The 19,696-nt window shown below is 42.1% G+C and overlaps 1 protein-coding gene across 1 annotated transcript in view; it reads right to left on the reverse strand.

Moving 5' to 3' along the window:
- The window catches only part of LOC122540182 (dynein axonemal heavy chain 8-like), a 1,320,893-nt gene that overhangs the window by 779,897 nt on the left and 521,300 nt on the right, over positions 1–19,696 (reverse strand). Inside the window, exon 26 of the mRNA XM_043675532.1 lies at positions 6,271–6,412. Within this exon, the coding sequence (XP_043531467.1) occupies positions 6,271–6,412 (142 nt within the window). The remainder of the gene's footprint in view (positions 1–6,270; positions 6,413–19,696) is intronic.

Genomic DNA, 19,696 nt, shown 5'->3' on the forward strand with positions numbered 1-19,696 from the left:
TAGAGCTTGTAAGAAGGCCTATGGTGTATTAGCGTTCATTAGCAGAGGGATTGAATTCAAGAGTCGTGAGCTGATGTTGCAGCTGTACAGGACCTTGGTAAGGCCACATTTGGAGTACTGTGTGCAGTTCTGGTCGCCTCACTTTAGGAAAGATGTAGAAGCTTTGGAGAGGGCACAGAGGAGATTTACCAGGATGTTGCCTGGAATGGAGAGTAGGTCGTACAAGGATAGGTTGAGAGTGCTCGGCCTTTTCTCATTGGAACGGTGAAGGATAAGGGGTGACTTAATAGAGTTTTACAAGATGATCAGGGGAATAGATAGAGTAGACAGTCAGAGACTTTTTCCCCAGGTACAACAGAGTGTTACAAGGGGATAAAAATTTAAGGTGAAGGGTGGAAGGTATAGGGGGGGATGTCAGGGGTAGGTTCTTTACCCAGAGAGTGGTGGGGGCATGGAATGCGCTGCCTGTGGGAGTGGCAGAGTCAGAATCATTGGTGGCCTTTAAGCGGCAATTGGATAGGTACATGGATGGGTGCTTAAGCTAGGACAAATGTTCGGCACAACATCGTGGGCCAAAGGGCCTGTTCTGTGCTGTATTGTTCTATGTTCTATGTTCTATGTTCTATCCAAGGATTTACAAATTATCGAAAAACAGTGAGGTGTGCAGAGGGGGCAGGGCTGCCTTGTTAGTTAAGAATGAGATTAAATCTATGGCATTGAATGACATAGGGTCAAGTGATGTGAAGCCTGTGTGGGTGGAGTTGAGGAACCACAAAGGCAAAAAAAAACATAATGGGAGTTACGTACAGACCTCCTAACAGTGGTCAGGACCACGGGTGCAAGATGTACCAGGAAATGGATAGGGCATGTCAGAAAGGCAAGGTCACAGTGATCAAGGGGGACTTCAATATGCAGGTGGACTGGGTGAAAAATGTTGCCGATGGATCAAAAGAAAGGGAATTCATGGAATGCTTATAGGATGACTTTTTGGAACAACTTGTGATGGAGCCCACAAGGGAGCAGACTATTCTGTACTTAGGGCTATGTAATGAGCCAGACTTTATAAAAGATTTTAAAGTAAGGGAACACTTAGGAGGCAGCGATCATAATATGGCAGAGTTCAGTCTGTAGTTTGAAAGAGAGAAGGCAAAATTGGATGTAATGGTGTTACAGTTAAATAAAGGCAATTACAGGGGCATGAGAGAGGAACTGACGAAGATCAACGGGAAGCAGAGCCTAGCAGGGAAGACAGTAGAGCAACAATGGCACGAGTCTCTGGGTATAATTGAGGACACAGTACAGAGGTTCATCCCAAAGAAAAGCAAGATTATCTGGGGTGGGGGGCAGGTGGAATTAGACAGCCACGGCTGACAAAGTAAGTCAGGAAATGTATCAAAGTAAACGAGAGAGCCTATAAAATGGCCAAGACCACTGGGAAATCAGAAAATTAGGAAGGCTACAAAAACAAACAACGGATAACAAAAGGAGATAAAGAAGGACAGGATAAAATATGAAGGTAGGCTAGCCAGTAATATTAGAAATGATAGTAAAAGTTTCTTTCAATACATAAGAAACAAACAAGATGCAAAAGTAGACATTGGGCTCCTCCAAACTGATGCTGGAAGGCTAGTGCTGGGAGATACGGAAATAGCTGAAGAACTTAATAAGTACTTTGCGTCAGTCTTCACAGTGGAAGACATGAGTAATGTCCCAACAATTAGAGAGAGTCAGGGGGCAGAGTTGAGTATGGTAGCCATTACAAAATAGAAAGTGCTAGAAAAGCTAAAAAGTCTAAAAATTGATAAATCCCCTGGCGACAATGGGCTACATCCTAGAGTTCTGAGGGAGTTGGCTGAGGAAATGGAAGAGGCATTGGTTGTGATCTTTCAAACGTCATTGGAGTCAGGGAAAGCCCCAGAAAATAGCTGTTGTAACCTTTTTGTTCAAGAAAGGATCATGACAAAAGATGGAAAATTATAGGCCTAACCTTGGTTGTTGGTAAAATTCTAGAATCCATTGTTAAGGATGAGATTTCTAAATTCTTGGAAGTACAGAGTCGGATTAGAGCAAGTCAGCATGGATTTAGTAAGGGGAGGTTGTCCCTGACAAACCTGTTAGAAATTCTTGAAGAGGTAACAAGTAGGTTAAACCAGGGAAACCCAGTGGATATTATCTATCTAAACTTCCAAAAGGCCTTTGATAAGGTGCCTCAGGAGAGGCTGCTGAGTAAGGTGAGGGCCCATGGTGTTCGAGGTGAGCTACTGGCACAGATTGAGGGTTGGCTGTCTGACAGAAGGCAGAAGACAGAGAGTTGGGATATAAGGTTCTTTTTCAGAATGGCGGCCGGTGACAAGTGATGTCTCGCAGGGTTCAGTGTTGGGGATGCAGCTGTTCACGTTATATATTAATGATATGGATGAAGGGACTGGGGGCTTTCTGGTGAAGTTCACCGATGATACGAAATTAGGCGGGCAGGCAGGTAGTACTGAGGAGGTGGGGTGGCTGCAGAAAGATTTAGACAGTTTAGGAGAGTGGTCCAGGAAATGCGAGGTCTTGTACTTTAGAAAAAAGAATACAGACATGGACTATTTTCTAAACAGTGAGAAAATTCATGAAGCCGAAGTATAAAGGGATCTGGGTGTGCTAGTCCAGGATTCTCATCAAGGTTAACTTGCAGGTTGAGTCCGTGATTAAGAAAGAAAGCAAATGGAATGTTGTCATTTATCTCAAGAGGGTTGGAATATAAAAGCAGCAATGTGCTTCTGAAACTTTATAAAGCTCTAGTTAAGCCCCACATAGAATACTATGTCTAAGTTTGGGCCCCACACCTCAGGAAGGACATACTGGCACTGGACTGTGTCCAGCAGAGATTCACACGGATGATCCCTGGAATGGTCGGCCTGACATATGATGAACAGCTGAGGAAACTGGGATTGTATCCATTAGAGTTTAGATGGTTGAGGGGAGATCTAAAAGAACTTACAAGATAGTGCATGGCTTAGAAAGGGTGTACGCTGGGAAGTTGTTTCCGTTAGGCAGGTAGACTAGGACATATGGGCACAGCCTTAGAATTAGATGGGGTCAGTTTAGAATGGAAATGAGGAGACATTTCTTCAGCCAGAGAGTGCTGGGCCTGTGGAATTCATTATCGCGGAGCACAGTGGAAGCTGGGATGTTAAACGTCTTCAAGGCAGAGATTAATAAATTCTTGATCTTGCAAGGAATGAAGGGCTATGCGGAGAGTGCGGGTAAATGGAGTTGAAATACCCATCAGCCATGATTAAATGGTGGAGTGGACTCGATGGGCTGAATGGCCTTATTTCTACTCCTATGCCTTATGGTCTTAAGAGAAATTTCATGCTCTTGATTTTCTGCACATCTACATCTTGTTCAAAACTGTTAAAAAAATCCTCTAAGATTTAAAATGAATTGGCATTTTAAAATTCAGGATTATTTAAAATTCGTAACTATTGCTTTAATAGTGAGATATGAGTTAATATCATCATGCTTTTGAGTGGAGTACAGTAGCATTTTATTTGTCATTTCTACCACATAGTGATACAGTAAAAATGAGCTTTCCTCCAGGACTGAGGGTGCAAGATGGACAGCACAAACTGCACACTTGTACATGGCATTAAATGCATTAGAAGTGCAAAACACACAAGTTATAGTGTCATCAAAGAATGATAAACAATAGACACTTTTCTAGCAGCAATTTGAAGTCGTGCAATGAATTTCAGATGGGAAATAGTCCGATCAAACTGTGTTAAGGAGCCTGATGGCTTAGGGGAAGAAACTGTTGCACAGACTGGCTGTGACAGACTGAATGCCCTGATATCTTCTGCCAGATGGCAGGAGGAAGAAGAGTTTGAGTGAGGGGTTTGTAGGTTCTTTCAAAATGCTCTTAGCCTTTCGGATGCAGCGTATGGAGTAAATGTCTGTAATGGAGGGGAGAGAGACTCCGATGATCTTCTCAGCTGTCATCACTATCTGTTGTAGGGTCTTACGATCTAAGACAGTGAAATTCCTGAACCAGGCAGTGAAGCAGTAGCTTTGGTACTCTCAATGCACCCTCTGTAGAATGTGTGAGAATGGGAGGGGGGAGTTGGACTTTCCTCAGCCTCTGCAGAGTTTGCACAGCCTATCATTTATCTGTTTTATAGTTCTCCTGAAAACTTGTCATACTGTCATTCATTGCATACAATCCTGTAACTCATTGCTTGTGATCCTGTGCATAATAAAGCTTTTGTCTTGTAGCAGTCTCAAACCTGATCACATTTATGTTTTCTCATGTCACTTCCACTCTTGCTTATTGAAATAATGTCACAGAGGCTGGGATCCCATCAACAAGCCACTTCTTACTTACATGTGGAAAGTCCTTGACACTGATCTAGCTTCCTCAGATTCAGCTCTCAGAGTGAACAGATCCTCAGACATTCCTGTCTATATCTGCCGGCCAGGGCATCCCTATTTGGACCGGGTTAACAGGCCCAATTCAGGAACTCATATTCTATGAGGTCTACTTGGCTGTCCTCATTACAATCATAACACTCAGGTGCCACATTGTAAAATGCTAGTTACCCCAGGTAGAATCCTGTATTCTTTCTGAAAAATATTTTTGAAAGCTGCATCATCAGTGGCTTTATGGACATCTTTGTCTGGGAGAAGAGGTTGTGGGTACTGTATTAGTGATTAAAAATGGTATAAAATTTCACCAATTGCCAGTTCTGGTGAAGGATAAGATAGTATATTGGGCTCAGAATGTTAACTCTATTTCTCTCTCCACAAATGCTGCCAGACCTGTTGTATTTTTCCAGTATTTGCTGTTTTATTTCAGAATTGCAGCATACACAATGCTTTGCTTTTATTTACTTGTGTGTTAGGAGAGCAGTGCTAGATTGGACATCCAATATTCATATCCTCATTGTAACCTTCAGGGAATAAAATCCAAATACAATGACACATGCCATGTCATCTGAGTGATTGAGAACAATGCTGTCATAACAAAGCATGAACTCTGTTGTTTGGTTTCATTAGTTGGAGTTGCTTGCTTGTCTTAATAAACTAGAATGCAATGAGAATTTTTTTTTAAAGGAAACAGCTATTTACCAGGATGACTGCTTAATTTCGCAGCAAGAAATGTAAAACCTATTGTGAACTCTGTGTTTTGTGGCAGTGGATTCCTGCAATGTGCAGATATTCAGGAGCCAGCGAATGAGCTGTTTACAAGTGAAACTGATTGGTTTGAGGCTTACTAAGCAGGTTAGAACACGAAGCATAGGAAATATGTGGAACTCTTTACAACAGAGGGCTGTTGAGTTTGGATTATTATAATATTCAAGGTTGAGAGAAACAATTTTTTAATCAGTGAGGAAATCAAGGGTTACAGGGAAAAGGCAGCAAAGTGGAATTGAGGATTCCTATTGAACGGTGAAACAGATTCAATGGGCTGAATGGCCTACTTCGGTTCCTATGTCGCATGGTCTTGTGGAAACACATGACCGAAACACAGAAACCCATACAGAGAAAAACAGAAGAGTTGTTCATCCCAGCAGACACTGCTGGTTCTTTACAGTAAAAAAAATTCAGTTTAAACTTGAAGAAAATTAAGAAAATCCTTCCTGCAGCAATTGCTGTGATGCTTGAATTGATAGTCAGGGACGTTTTCCAAGTGAATCAGTCACTTTGTACTTCTTACAAACAGTAGATGTTTCCTAACAAAGACAACTGAACACCAAGCCCTAGCTAGCTAAAGAAGAATTGACTCAACACCAGAATCGGGAAGCAAAGAAAACTGAACTGACTTACCAGATGTTTCTACTTTCGCCAATCAGTTATTTCCCTATTTGTTAGTCTATTTGCATAAGAAGGATTTAAAAAGGAATTAGACTTTTAGTTAGTAGTGTGTATGCCAATGGTTTGCAATAAAATTACATCATTGGAAACATTATTTTGAGTATCCACTTATACTAAAAATGTAATATGAACTGTTTACATCTATAATTGGTATAATATTTGTTTATACCAGTATTAATTTGCAAATTTATATGTAAGCTTACAAACCAGGGGAACAATGAAGAAAAACAATTCAAACATAACTTGCAATATGCAAATAATACTGATTTGAAAGTAGGGGTCAAAGTATTGTTTATTCTCTCCCTCTCTTGTCTTAAGGTTTTTGATTTCACAGGTGAGATCAAGAACATATAACAAACAAGTCACTAGCTTCAAAAATCTCATGTCTTTGCTGCTTTCCAAACTAACACTCACCAACTGCATTCTGAGCATCATAAACACTTTCTAAACGACTTTTTGATTGCCTCCAGTGTTGCACTTTACGGCTCACTTCCAAAATCATCTGGATAGTTCGGTTTATACCATGTTGAATGTCATCCAGATTTGGTAACATAACCTGCATCCAGAATCATAAACATAAATTTATTAAAAACATTGTCGATCTTCAAGAAGTGCTTACCTTAACCCAGAATAATTCTGAAAGCATATATTTGTAGGCACCACTCTCAATCACTGCATTAAAAAAATAGAATCAATAAATAAAGCATTGATAACTTATCTAATTGCACAATGGTGTGAAGGATCGATCATTGGGCAACGGGCATTCTATAAATCAGTTTCAATGGTTTGAAATGTTGAAAATCATTTTCAACAATTCTTGCTGAAACTGAACAAACATTAGTGGTGAGATGTGACTGAGTAGCAGTTCTGAAAGGGCTTCAAATCATTCTTACAGCTATCTATGAGAGGGGGCAACAAAAGATCTTGAGAATTAAGAACCATTATATTTTACGTGCATTAAGCAGAAGGGCTACCCCTTTAAAAACACTTTAAACCTATATTTCAAGTGAGACATCCTGGTCATGTGTTTGAAAGTTTGTGGCTTCTCTATTTGTAGACTTGAACAGCAGAATTAAACGAATGCTACAAGGGGATCTGAAATCCTCCACTTTCTGAATCAATATACTAGTGTGATTTTTCTAGTTATGTCCATGATGAAATACTCCATCTCTGTAACTGTACTGTGGTATATTTTAGAAGCTCCTTGTACTTATTATGCACAGGTAAAAGGTGAGGGGAAAAGATATAAAAGGGATTTACAGAGAAATCTTTTCGTACAGAGGGTGGTGCGTGTATGGAAGGAGCTGCCAAAGGAAGTGGTGGAGGCTGGTACAATTACAACATTTAAGAAGCATCTGGATGGATACATAATAGGAAGAATTTAAAGGGATATAGGCCAAATTCTACCAAGTTGGACGAGATTTATTCAGGATATCTGGTCAGTATGGATAAGTTGAACTGAAGAGTCCATTTCCATGCTGTACACCTCTGTGTCCATAATGCTAATAAACATTTGAGGGTGATTTTGCAATTTTGACCTCACACTTGATCCCAAACATGTGGGGGATGAACTAATGGGAAAGACCATTAAAACAGAGGTTGAGCAGCAGGGATGTGAAGAGATTAAGGTTTCCCTAGTCCACCCCACCCTCCTGGTAAAAGCACCACTCCTTGTGATCTGGGAACTGGAGAATCTGGAAATACAACCACCTACCCTGGGGAACAAATAGTGGCATCTCCTGAAAACCCCTGTCCCTGCCTTCCCACCACTTCGGAGGGTGATCCAAACCCAAACCTGTCACTGCAGAACCCTGTGATTGGACTGGGTACATCAGAGACTGAGGTGGATGCAGCTGCTAAGGTCTCACCCCTACCCTAGACCTTGAAGGCTTCAAGCTGCAGCCTGACCCGACAGGGGACTACAGGAAGGATATCCCTGGATGGTGGGGTGGAAGGAGCAGACCTCCTCACTCATTTGTAGCCCTCTGTGCATCTCTGCCCTGACTGGGGAACTAGTCCCTGACATGGAGAGTGACCTGGTGCCAGGAGCTGAGCAGGGTTCCAGCCTGCTGCTCTTCAATGGGTCCGACATTTTAATCAGCGTTCCCTACAGAAGATCCTCCTGCTGTCAACCCTATTGGTGGAGTCAAGCCAAAGGTGCGTCTGAATGATGACCCTGGACCACCCTCACACTCGAAGTGATGTCAGCCATCAAAGGCGGAAAACTACAGGAGGATGGGGCTTTGGTCGGGAGCATAACGAAAATAGACAAGGTGAGGGGAGATCTGGTGCTCATGGACAGGGTCTCCCTCACCTCCACAGACCAACTCCAGGACTCTTTGCAAGCGATACTTGATCACTGAGATGGAGTGCAGCTGGTAATGGATCAATACTGGGTTCTGTCGGCCCAGTGACTCCAGGCATGGACAGGAAATGAGGAAGCAGTGCAAGGCCTCCTATGTAGTGTCCTTGAGGAGTTGTGGGGGGGAGGAGGTGGGAGGAGAAGTTGGGGGGGAGTCCCTCCTTTACTCAATAAGTTGTCAACTGGTGACAGTGGCACAATACTTTAGCTATGAAAGCACTTATAACCAGCCTCAACATCAACAGCAGCAGAGAGTCTCAGCGCAGATTTCCCATCCTCTCATTCATCAGGGATTGAATTGAATTGAATTGAATTGTATTTATTGTCATGTGTACCGAGGCACAGTGAAAAGCTTTGTCTTGCGAGCAATACAGGCAGATCACATGGTTAAGGAGCATAGATAAATAAATAATAGGTAAACCACAGCAAAAACAAAAGCAAGGGTATAGATGAATGTTAAGAGTTTGTGAGTCCATTCAGTACTCTACTAACAGTAAGGTAGAAACTGTTACGAAACCGGCTAGTGCATGTGTTCAGGCTTCTGTAGCTTCTCCCCGATGGTAGAGGTAGAACAGGGAACAGGAGTATGTGTTGACCATCCTGCAAAAAATCTACACTGTTCTAGGACATGGAGTAACATGACTACTGGAGTGGTGGGGAGGATCTATATGAGTCACCTGGGCTCCAATTCCAGTGGACTGGCTATCTTGTTGGCCCAAGTTTTTCAGCCAAAGATCAGGTCAAGGAGCATGTGACAGGCTGTCTCCTCCAGCTCATGGTTTGGTTTCGTTCCGTTCAGGGCCATGGTGCTTCACTTCATGAATGTATACTTGCCTCAGGTGGGGCCCAAGCAGATGAGCTTCTTCAAGGAAGAATTCTTATTCAATTCTTAGTTCTATTGGTGAAAGGCGAGCTTTAATTGCTCTCTTGAGAGGAGTGACCTAAGTACTGCCTGGCCAAATTTAGCATTGGTGAGGAATTTGAGGGGCTTGATCAGTCCTTCTACTTGGTAGACATGGGGCAGAATCTCCATCACCTTCACCTTGTGAGGTCTGGCTTAGGATCATCCAGAATTGAGGATTCGTACATTTCCAGGGTGTATGCCTCCTCTATTCAGACAGCCTCCATGCAGCAGTACCGTTCACCAATCAAAAGTTGATGTGAGTGGATCTCTTTCCATTCTGCACCATGGCAAAATCTGCATACTGGCACTTTAACAACTTTGTGATGGAGGATAAGTGGTTCTGGGATTCATTCCGTCACTTCTGGGCTGGCTGGAGAAGGAAGTGGGGGCCCTCCCCTCCTTCTGGATATGGTGAGACATGGGCAAGGCTCACATCCGTGTTTTCTGTCAGCATGGGGGTCAACAAAGAGGCTGAAATCCAAGATTTGGGAGTTTAAGAAGCAGGTGCTTGACCTGGAGTCACATCTCAGTCAGGCTGATGAGGACCTGCAGAATACTGCAATCCCTCTCCATATGAATAATATTCTGCTTTTGCGCTGTTTCTGTTAAAGAGGACAAATTCACATTTTCCTGCTCTATATTTGTGATAGAAAGTCTGTGGATATTACATATTAATATAAAATAATACTATCATTTTTAGGGTTTGAATTTCAAACTAGTGACATATGGGTGTTGGTTATTTTTGTAAAGAGCTTAAAACAAGCTTAGAGAGTACTTCTGGAACATTATTTATTTTTGTTTCAGCAACAGGAAGGGTGGGAGAGTCAACCAGAGGCTGGTGGGAAGGTGAATCACTGCTTTAAAAACTTACCTTAAGCGTCAGGGTCCTCCAATTTTGTTTCAGCAGTAAGAAGAGTGGGAGCATTGACCGGGGGCTGACAGGAAGGTGAATAACTGATTTAAAAACTTACCTTGTGAATATTCAGAGCGCACACTGAGCAAAAGTGGACATGGGACTGCTGAGTAAATGAAGTCATATATTTGGGTGGTTATGCTACCCAAAATACTACTCCCATCCTCCTCCTCTAATCAAAAAAAAGAGGTTCTGTGCACTGGATTGGTAAGGTAACTAGTTTTTTTTATTCTTTATTTTTCTACAGTTGTTTTGGTAATTTAGGATAGTGGGAATGCTGGTTAGGGCAGTTGAATGTTCCTCCTGCAGAATGTGGGAGGTAAGGGTCACCACTAGTGACTTCATCTGTGGGAAGTGCACCCAACTCCAGCTCCTCAAAAACCGCGTTAGGGAACTGGAGCTGGAGCCACATAAACTTTGGATCATTCGGGAGGTGGAGGGGGTGATTGAGAGGAGTTACGGGAGGTAGTCACACTGCAGGTGCGAGAGAAAGGCAGATTGTCAGGGGACGGAAAGGGAACCGGCAGGCAGTACAAGAAACCCCTGTGGCCGCTCCCCTCAATAACAAGTATATCATTTTGGATACTGTTGGAAGGGGACGACATACTACTGGTAAGCCATGGGGTACAAGTCTCTGGCACAGAATCTGTCCCTATTGCTCAGAAGGGAAGGGGAGAGATGAGCAGAGCATTAGTCATTGGGAACTCCACAGTTAGGGGGACAGATTCACGGTTGATGTGGTGCCTCCCAGGTGCCAGGGTTTGTGATGTCTCGGATTGTGTTTTCGGGATCCTTGAGGGGGAGGGGGAGCAACCCCAAGTCGTGGTCCACATAGATACTAACGACATAGGTAGGAAAGGAATGGAGATTTATGGCAGAAATTCAGAGAGCAAGGGTGGAAGCTTATGCTAGAACAAACAGAATTGTTATCTGTGGTTTGTTGACTGTGTCATGTGCTCGCGAGGCGAGGAATAGGGAGAGAGAGGAGTTGAACACATGGCTACAGGGCTGGTGCAGGAGGGAGGGTTACAAATACCTGGATAAATGGGGGTCATTCTGGGGTAGGTGGGACATCTACAAACAGGATGGTCTACATCTGAACCAGAGAGGTACCAATATCTTGGGGAGAAACTTGCTAATGCTCTTCAGGAGAGTTTAAACTAATTCAGCACAGGGGTGGGAGCCTAAATTATAGCTCCAGTGTCCAGGAGGTTGAGAGTAGTGAGGTCAGAAATAAGGTTTCAAGGTCACAAGAGTTCACTGGCAAGCAGGAAGATGTGTCTACTTCAATGCCAGGAGCATCCAAATAAGGTGGATGAACTTGCAGCATGGATTGGTACCTGGGATTTTGGAGTTGTGGTCATTTCAGAGACATGGATACAGCAGGGATAGGAATGGTTGTTACACATTCCAGGATTTAGATGTTTCAGTAAGATTAGAGAAGAAGGCAAAAGAGGGGGAGGTGTGGCATTGCTAGTCAAGGAAGTATTACGGTGGCAAAAAGGATGTTTGTGGACTCATCTACTGAGGTAGTATGGGCTGAGGTTAGAAATAGGAAAGGAGAGGTCACTGTGTTGGGAGTTTTCTGTCAGCCTCGGAATGTTTCCAGAGATATAGAAGAAACGATAGCAAAGATAATTCTGGATAGGAACAAGAATAACAGCGTAGTTGTTATGGGGGCTTTAACTTTCCAAATATTGACTGGAAATACTATAGTTTGAGTACTTTAGATGGGTCAGTTTTTGTCCAATGTGTGCTGGAGGGCTTCCTGACACAGTGTGTAGATGGGCCAACAAGGGGTGAGGCCACATTTTATTTGGTACTGGGTAATGAACCCGGCCAGGTGTTAGATTTGAAGGCAGGTGACCACTTGTATGACAGTTATCACAATTTGGTTATTTTTACTTCAGCAATGGAAAGGGATAGGTATATTACGCAGGGCAAGAATTATTGCTGGGGGAAAGGCAATTATGATGCAATTAGGCAAGATTTAGGATGCATAGGATGGCGAGGGAAACTGCAGGGGATACTGCTAGTCCTTGATACATATGTACCTGTCAGGCAGAAAGTGATTGAGTGAGGGAGCCGTGGTTTATGAAAAAAGTTGAATTTCTTGTCACGAGGAAGAAGGCGGCTTATGTTAGGATGAGACGTGAAGGATCAGTTAGGGTGCTTGACAAGTTAGCCAGGAAGGACCTAAAGAGAGAGCTAAGAAGAGCCAGAGGGGATATAAGAAGTTTTTGGCAGATAGGATCAATGAAAGCCCTAAGCTTTCTATAGGTATATCAGGAATAAAAGAATGACTCGAGAAAGATTAGGGCCAATCAAGGATAGTAGTGGGAAGTCCGAAGAGAAGGGAATATTTTTTGTTGGTATTCACACTGGAAAAAGACAATGCTGTCAAGGAGAATACTGAGATACAGGCTACTAGACCAGACGGGATTAAGGTTCACAAGAAGGAGGTGTTACCAATTCTGGAAAGTGTGAAAATAGATAAGTCACCTGGGCCAGATGGGATTTATCCTAGGATTTTCTGAGAAGCCAGGGAGGACTTGGGCTTTGATCTTTATGTCGCCATTGACTACAGGAATAGTGCCAGAAGACTGGAGGATAGCAAATGTTGTCCCCTGTTCAAGAAGGGGAGTAAAGACAACCCTGGTAATTATAGACCAAAACCCTTACTTAAATATTGGGTAAAGTGTTGGAAAAGGTCATAAGAGATAGTATTTAGAATCATCTAGAGAGGAATAAGTTAGTTAAGGACAGACAACACGGTTCTGTGAAGGGCCAGTTGAGGTCTTTGAGATGGTGACCAAACAGGTGGATGAGGGTAAAGTGATTAATGTGGCGTATATGGATTTCAATTAGGCATTTGATAAGGTTCTCCACAAAATACAGAGACATGGGATTGAGGGTGACTTAGAAGATTGGATCAGAAATTGGTTAGCTGAAAGAAGACAGAGGGTGGTGGTTTATGGGAAATGTTCATCCTTGAGTTCAATTACTAGTAGTGTGTCCCAAGGATCTGTTTTGGGTCCATTGCTGTTTGTCATTGCATAAATGACCTAGATGAGGGCATAGAAGGATGAGTTAGTAAATTTGAGGATGACACTACAGTCCGTGGAGTTGTGGATAGTGCTGAAGGATGTTGCAGGTTACAGAGCGACATAGATGAACTGCAAAGTTGGGCTGAGAGGTTAATGCAGAAAAGTGTGAGGTGATTCACTTTGGAAGGAGTAACAGGAATGCAGAGTACTGGGCTAATGGTAAGTTTGTTGGTAGCGAAGATGAGCAGAGAGATCTCAGTCTCGATATACATAAATCCCTGAGTTGCCACCCACGTTGATAATGTTGTTATGATGGCATACAGTGTGTTAGCTTTTATTGGTAGAGGGATTGAGTTTCAGAGCCACAAGACCATGCTGCAGTAGTACAAAACATTTGTGCGGCCACACTTGAGTACTGCACATAGTTCTGATCACCACATTATAAGAAGGATTTAGATTAGATTCCCTACAGTGTAGAAACAAGGCCCTTCGGCCCAACAAGTCCACACTAACCCTCCAAAGAGTAATCCACCCAGACCCATTTTCCTCTGACTAATGCATCAAACACTATGGGCAATTTAGCTTGGCCAATTCACCTAACCTGCACATCTTTGGATTGTGGGAAGAAACCAGAGCACCCAGAGGAAACCCACACAGACACGGGGAAAATGTGCAAACTCCACACAGACAGTCATCCAAGGCTGGAATCGAACCCAGGTCCCCGGCACTCTGAGGCAGCAGTGCTAACCACTGTACCACCATGCTGCCCCAAAGAGGAAGATTATGGGCAGTATGTTCCCAACCTTTTTCCTTGTATCTCTTTGTATCCTTGGATGCATCTCATATCTTCCTGGTGAATTATTAGCTTTCAATACAGTCAAAATTTCAAGATCCTCCATTTTTAGCCAACCTATTATTTCATTATCCTCCTTATTCCCTGGAGAGTCAGAGGCTGTGGGATGACCTTACAGAGGTGTATAAGATCATGAGGAGCACGGATAGGGTAAATATACAAGTTCTTTTCCCTGGGATGAGGCTGTCCAGAACTAAAGGACATAGGTTTAGGGTGAGAGGGAAAATAGTTAAAAGGGACCTAAGGGGCAACTTTTTCATGCAGAGAGCAGTGCATGTATGGAATGAGCTGGCAGAGGAAGTGGTGGAAGCTGGTACAATTACTGCATTTAAAAGGCATCTGGATGGGTATATGAATAGGAAGGGTTTGGAGAGATATGGGCCAAGCGCTGACAAATGGCATTAGATTAATGTAGGATAACTGGTCAGTATGGACGAGTTGGAATGAAGGGTCTGTTTCCATTCTGTAAATCACTAAGTTTCTACATAAGAATGTAGAAGCTTTGGAAAGGGTTCAGAGGAAATTTACGAGGATGTTGCCTGGTATGGAGGGAAGGTTTTATGAGGAAAGGCTGAGGGACTTCAGGCTGTTTTCGCTAGAGAGAAGAAGGTTGAGAGGTGACTTAATTGAGACATATAAGATAATCAGAGAGTTAGATAGGGTGGACAGTGAGAGCCTTTTTCCTTGGAAGGAGATGGCTTGCAGGAGGGGACATGCCTTTAAATTAAAGGGTGATAGATATAGAACAGATGCCAGAGGTAGTTTCTTTACTCAGAGAGTAGTAGGGGCATGGAATGCACTGCCTGGAACAGTAGTAGATTCGCCAACTTTAAGGGCATTTAAATGATCATTGGATAAACATATGGATGAAAATAGAATAGTGTGGGTTAGATATGCTTCAGATTGGTTCCACAGGTCAGTGCAACATCGAGGACCGAATGGTCTGCACTGCGCTGTAATGTTCTATGTTCTATGGAACCATGACCAAATACAGCATATGTCAGAGAGCAAATGATTCCAAAATTTGTTTGTGTTAAGTGAAGATTGTTCTTACAAAATGATGAATGATTTATTCATTGTCACACATACCTTGAATATACCAATGCCATTTTGAGGTACAATTAGGATAAAAAGAAACTACTTAAATACGAATTCATCTTATGTACAAATTGGGGTCTCAAACATTAATTCAGGGCTCTGCAAGGTGTTCCGGTCCTCAAGGAGTCCCACAATGAGCACAGCACTGACAATGCTGATGGCTTAGGAAACCGCAGCTCTGCTGCCACCACGGCCTTGCCAACACCACCAAACGTCTCAGATCTGGGCCTACACTCCCAGCAGTCCTCATCCAGGGCACCATCACTGCCAAGAATCCAGGTTCCAGGCTCACTGCCACGAGGAGTCCTCATTTCAGGCACCACCAGTGTTGTGGGCCTGGAGCTGATGAGTCCGAACACTACCTACTGTCCTAGCACAATACAGTGGGATAATGACAGAGCCTGCAAACACTAAAAGCCTTAGCTGGTTTTAGTTTAGAATAACTAAGAATTGATTTTAAATTAGAAAACCTGGAGATTAAAAGTTTTCCGTGTTGTTTTGGAGAAGACCAAACTGATGTGAGAAGCAAATATAGTTTTTCTCCCAAGAAGGAGTACAGGACCTTTCAGGGGAGACACAATTATGCTGATATAAAGGCTTAGCTTGTTAAATTTGTAGACCAGGAGAAGGTGATTAGAAATATGGAGATTATATGGAATCTGAGAAATTCTAAGCTTTCTCTTTCATACATATACACTGTAAGAAGACTTCACAATTCACAGAAGTGGAAGAAACAGATGAGTCAAATTTAAAGATCAGATACCGATGGGTAATTTGACATGTGATCTGATGCAGATGGGGATTGGATAAAACTTGTTTTGCAGTGTGACTTAAAACCTTTCAAAACGCCTTGTGTATTTATTTAATTTTGTGTTTATTCCTTTTGAGTACTACATTGAGAACTCAAAGGTAAATCTGAAATTGACATATTTTATTAGAGTTAGCTTAGGCATAATTAGAAATGGAAAAAGAATGACTGAGAGAGAAAGAGAAATGGAAAAGCTTGAATTGGAATAAATAGAGATAAAAAGTAAAATGGAAAAAAGGAAAATAAAGGGAGATGGAATCGGAGCAGAATGAAAAGAAAGGAGACTTTGAAATAAGAAACTTTGGAAAGGAACAGGAAATGGAATTTAAAAAGCTAGAACTCAAAATATATTGGGAAGTTAAGCAACGGGTGTTGACCAGAGAAAAGATTAGAATAAAGAAACAAAGAAATGAAGTTGTCTGGAGGATGATTCTGATTTCAATGAGGGATTAAATATAACTAAAACTCTATGTTGAGTGTCCAAATGCATTGCAGATAGAGTCTGATGACATTTCAATTACTTTGAAAAGGCAGCTGGATAAATAAATAAGTGAAAGATGTTTGGATCTTATTGCTATAGTGTTTTGACAGGTATAATTGTGATTGTGTATATAAATTTATCAAAGGAACATATTAGATTACTTAACTATTTCTAAAAGAAAACTCAATGGTTATGAACTCATCCTTGATGACTATCAATTAAAAATTGTAAATTTGTAACTAGTAGAATATCTGTGGAATTCACTATCCCAAAATGCAGTTGCTGCTGGGACAGTGAGTAAATTTAAGGAGGAGTTAGATAGAATTTTAGTTAGTAATGGGTTGAAGCGATTTGCAGAGAAGGCAGGAAATTGGGGGTGAGGAGCTTAACATGCATGATCAAATGGCAGAGCAGACTCTATGTGCTGAATGGTCTAATTCTGCCTCTATATCTTATGAACTTGTGAACTTATGAACTTAAGAAAGAAACGTCAACAGAGATTTGTTATTTGTCACAACTCACTTACAATCAAGCCCCATTATTCCTGCAATCATCACAAAGTGTAAAGATTTATCAAAATATGCAAAAATATCTCTCAATTTAACTATTTGTTTACACTCAGATATACAGCCAACATGGCTAGGTTTCTGTAAGGAACAACAATAATTAGATTCTAGCTATAGGGAAACAACGATGAGCTGTAAATACATAACTCTATTAGTTAAAATTCTGAGCCCCTTATAACCTCCTATGCACACTTACAGACAGACACAGACAAAAAAAAGCATTGGTGTTGCAGGTTAAGGAGGCAACTTGGGGAAGCAGTTTCATGGCTCCTCTTCAGGGGTTCACTGAAATGATCTTTTAGCTTGTCTGAGTTCTTTCACTTCCTCACAAGAAGCACAGGTAATTGCTTCACAAATTATAAACTTGCTGACTTGTTGATTACTAATGAATGAGACTGAGCTGATCTATTAGCAAGAAAGACATTAAGCAAGGGTTGGCAGACATTTAAATACATCATGTAATTCATCATGTTCAGCAAAAATATATTTCAGAAGAAAGGCTCTAAGAGAGTAAAAAGCTAACTATGGCTAATTAAAGGAAATTAAGGAGAGTATTAAGTTGAGGAGAGTATTTAGAATCCAGCAAAGAAGGGCTAAAAGATCATAAAGAGAAAGAAAATAAAAAAGAAGGGCAAATTAGCAAGGAATATAAAAAGCTGACAATAAGAATTTCTTTAAATATATAAAAAGGAAGAGAGAGGCCAAAGTGAACATAGACCCCTTAGAAAATGAATCTGTGGACATAGTTATAGAGGAGAACAAAATGGCATGAGAGTTAAACAGGTATTTTGCATCAGTCTTTGCAGCAGAAGATACTTCAAACATATGATTAATACTAAAGAATGCGGGGGAGTAATTAAGTCATCACTGGCTTTCATTAACGGGGGAGTCGAGTTTAAGAGCCGCGAGGTTTTGCTGCAGCTCTACAAGTCTCTGGTAAGACCACAATTGGAATATTGTGTTCTGTTCTGGTCGCCCTACTATAGGCAAGATACAGAGGCTTTGGAGAGGGTGCAAAGATGGTTTTCCAGGATGCTGCCTGGACTGGAGGGCTTGCCTTATGAAGAAAGGTTGAATAAGTTCGGACTTCTCTCTCTGGAGAGAAGGAGGAAGAGAGGAGACCTGATCGAAGTGTACAAAATATTGAGAGGAATAGATAGAATCAATAGCTAGAGACTTTTCCCCAGGGCAGGATTGACTGGTACAAGAAGTCATAGTTTGAAGATATTAGGAGGAAGGTATAAAGGAGACGTCAGAGGTAGGTTCTTTATGCAGAGAGTTGTGAATACATGGGATGCGTTGCCAGCTGTGGTGGTGGAAGCAGAGTCATTGGGGACATTTAAGCGGTTGCTGGACATGCATATGGATAGCAGTGAGTTGAGGGGTGTGTGGGTTAAGTTACTATATTTGACGTTAGCATTAAATCTCGGCACAACATCGTGGGCCAAAGGGCTTGTTCTGTGCTGTACTTTTCTATGTTCTATGTTCTATTATTACTAAAGATAGAGTCTTAAGACTAACTAATGGGGCTAAAAGTAGAGAGATCCTCTTGCCTGGATGACTTGCATCCTAGGATCCTAAACGAAGGAGCTACAGAGATAGTGGATGCATTGCTTGTAATTTTCCAAAAGTCGACTCTGGAAAAGTACTAGAAGATTGGAAAACTGCCAATATGATACCGTTACATAAAAAGAAAAGAAAGCAATAAGCAGGGAACCACAAGTCAATTAACCAAATATCTGCTGTTGGAAAAATATCAGAGTTAATTGTTAAGGAGATAACAGCAGAACATTTGGGATCATCATCTAATTAAGCAGAGTCAACTTGGATTCATGGAAGGGAAATGAAGTCTAATTTATTACTGAATTTTAAGAAAGTGTTAAACAGAGTGGATAGAGGGAAACCAGTAAATGTGTTGTATTTGAATCTCAAGAAGGCATTCAGCAAGGTACCTCACAAAAGGTTAAGTCATAAGATAAGAGGTTGGCAGAAGGGCTTATGCCCGAAACGTCGATTCTCCTGTTCCTTGGATGCTGCCTGACCTGCTGCGCTTTTCCAGCAACACATTTTCAGCTCTGATCTCCAGCATCTGCAGTCCTCACTTTCTCCTCATTGGTGATAGTAAACTGGTTAATGGGCAGGAAACTGTTAGTGGATATTAGGGGTTCTTTTTCAGGTTGGTGACCTGTAACCAGTAGGGTTCTACAGAGATCAGTGTTGGGACTACAAGTGTTAACAATACAGAGGAACCTCGATTATCTGAATACCAATTATCCTCAAATTGGAGTATCCGAAAGAGATCTCGAGGTCCCAATAGAAACATTACATCAAAGATGTGTTTCCAACAGTGATCGCGTCTTTTGTTTACAGTGATTAAACAGACACCGTCTCCAAATGACTGACCTCCCGCCCTCTCTCTCTCTCTCTCTCTCTCCCCCCACACTTTCCCTTGAGTTCTACAGAGGGTGTACACTAAACCCACCCCCTCTTTCCTCAGATAACCTCTCTAACATTGTCTTGTAAAGTAAAAGGTTGTGTGTGCGTGTGTGTGTGTTGTGTATGTGTGTCTATGTGTGTGTGTATGTGTGTGTGTGTGCATGCGCACGCATGATGCTTGGAGACTTACCCCACAAAGGAAGCAGCAGCAGTCTTGTTGTTGGTGTACAGCCTGGCTGCCCTGGGGGCGGATGGGGTGGGGCGATGAGGGCGGATGGGGTTGGGGGCGGAGTTGGACTGGGTTGGAGTGGGGTGGAGTTGGACAGGGTTGGACAGGATTGGGGGCAGGCAGGAGTGGTGTTGCACGGGGTT

The sequence above is a fragment of the Chiloscyllium plagiosum genome, chromosome 3, assembly GCF_004010195.1.
Source record: "Chiloscyllium plagiosum isolate BGI_BamShark_2017 chromosome 3, ASM401019v2, whole genome shotgun sequence".
Classification (NCBI taxonomy): Eukaryota; Metazoa; Chordata; class Chondrichthyes; order Orectolobiformes; family Hemiscylliidae; genus Chiloscyllium; species Chiloscyllium plagiosum.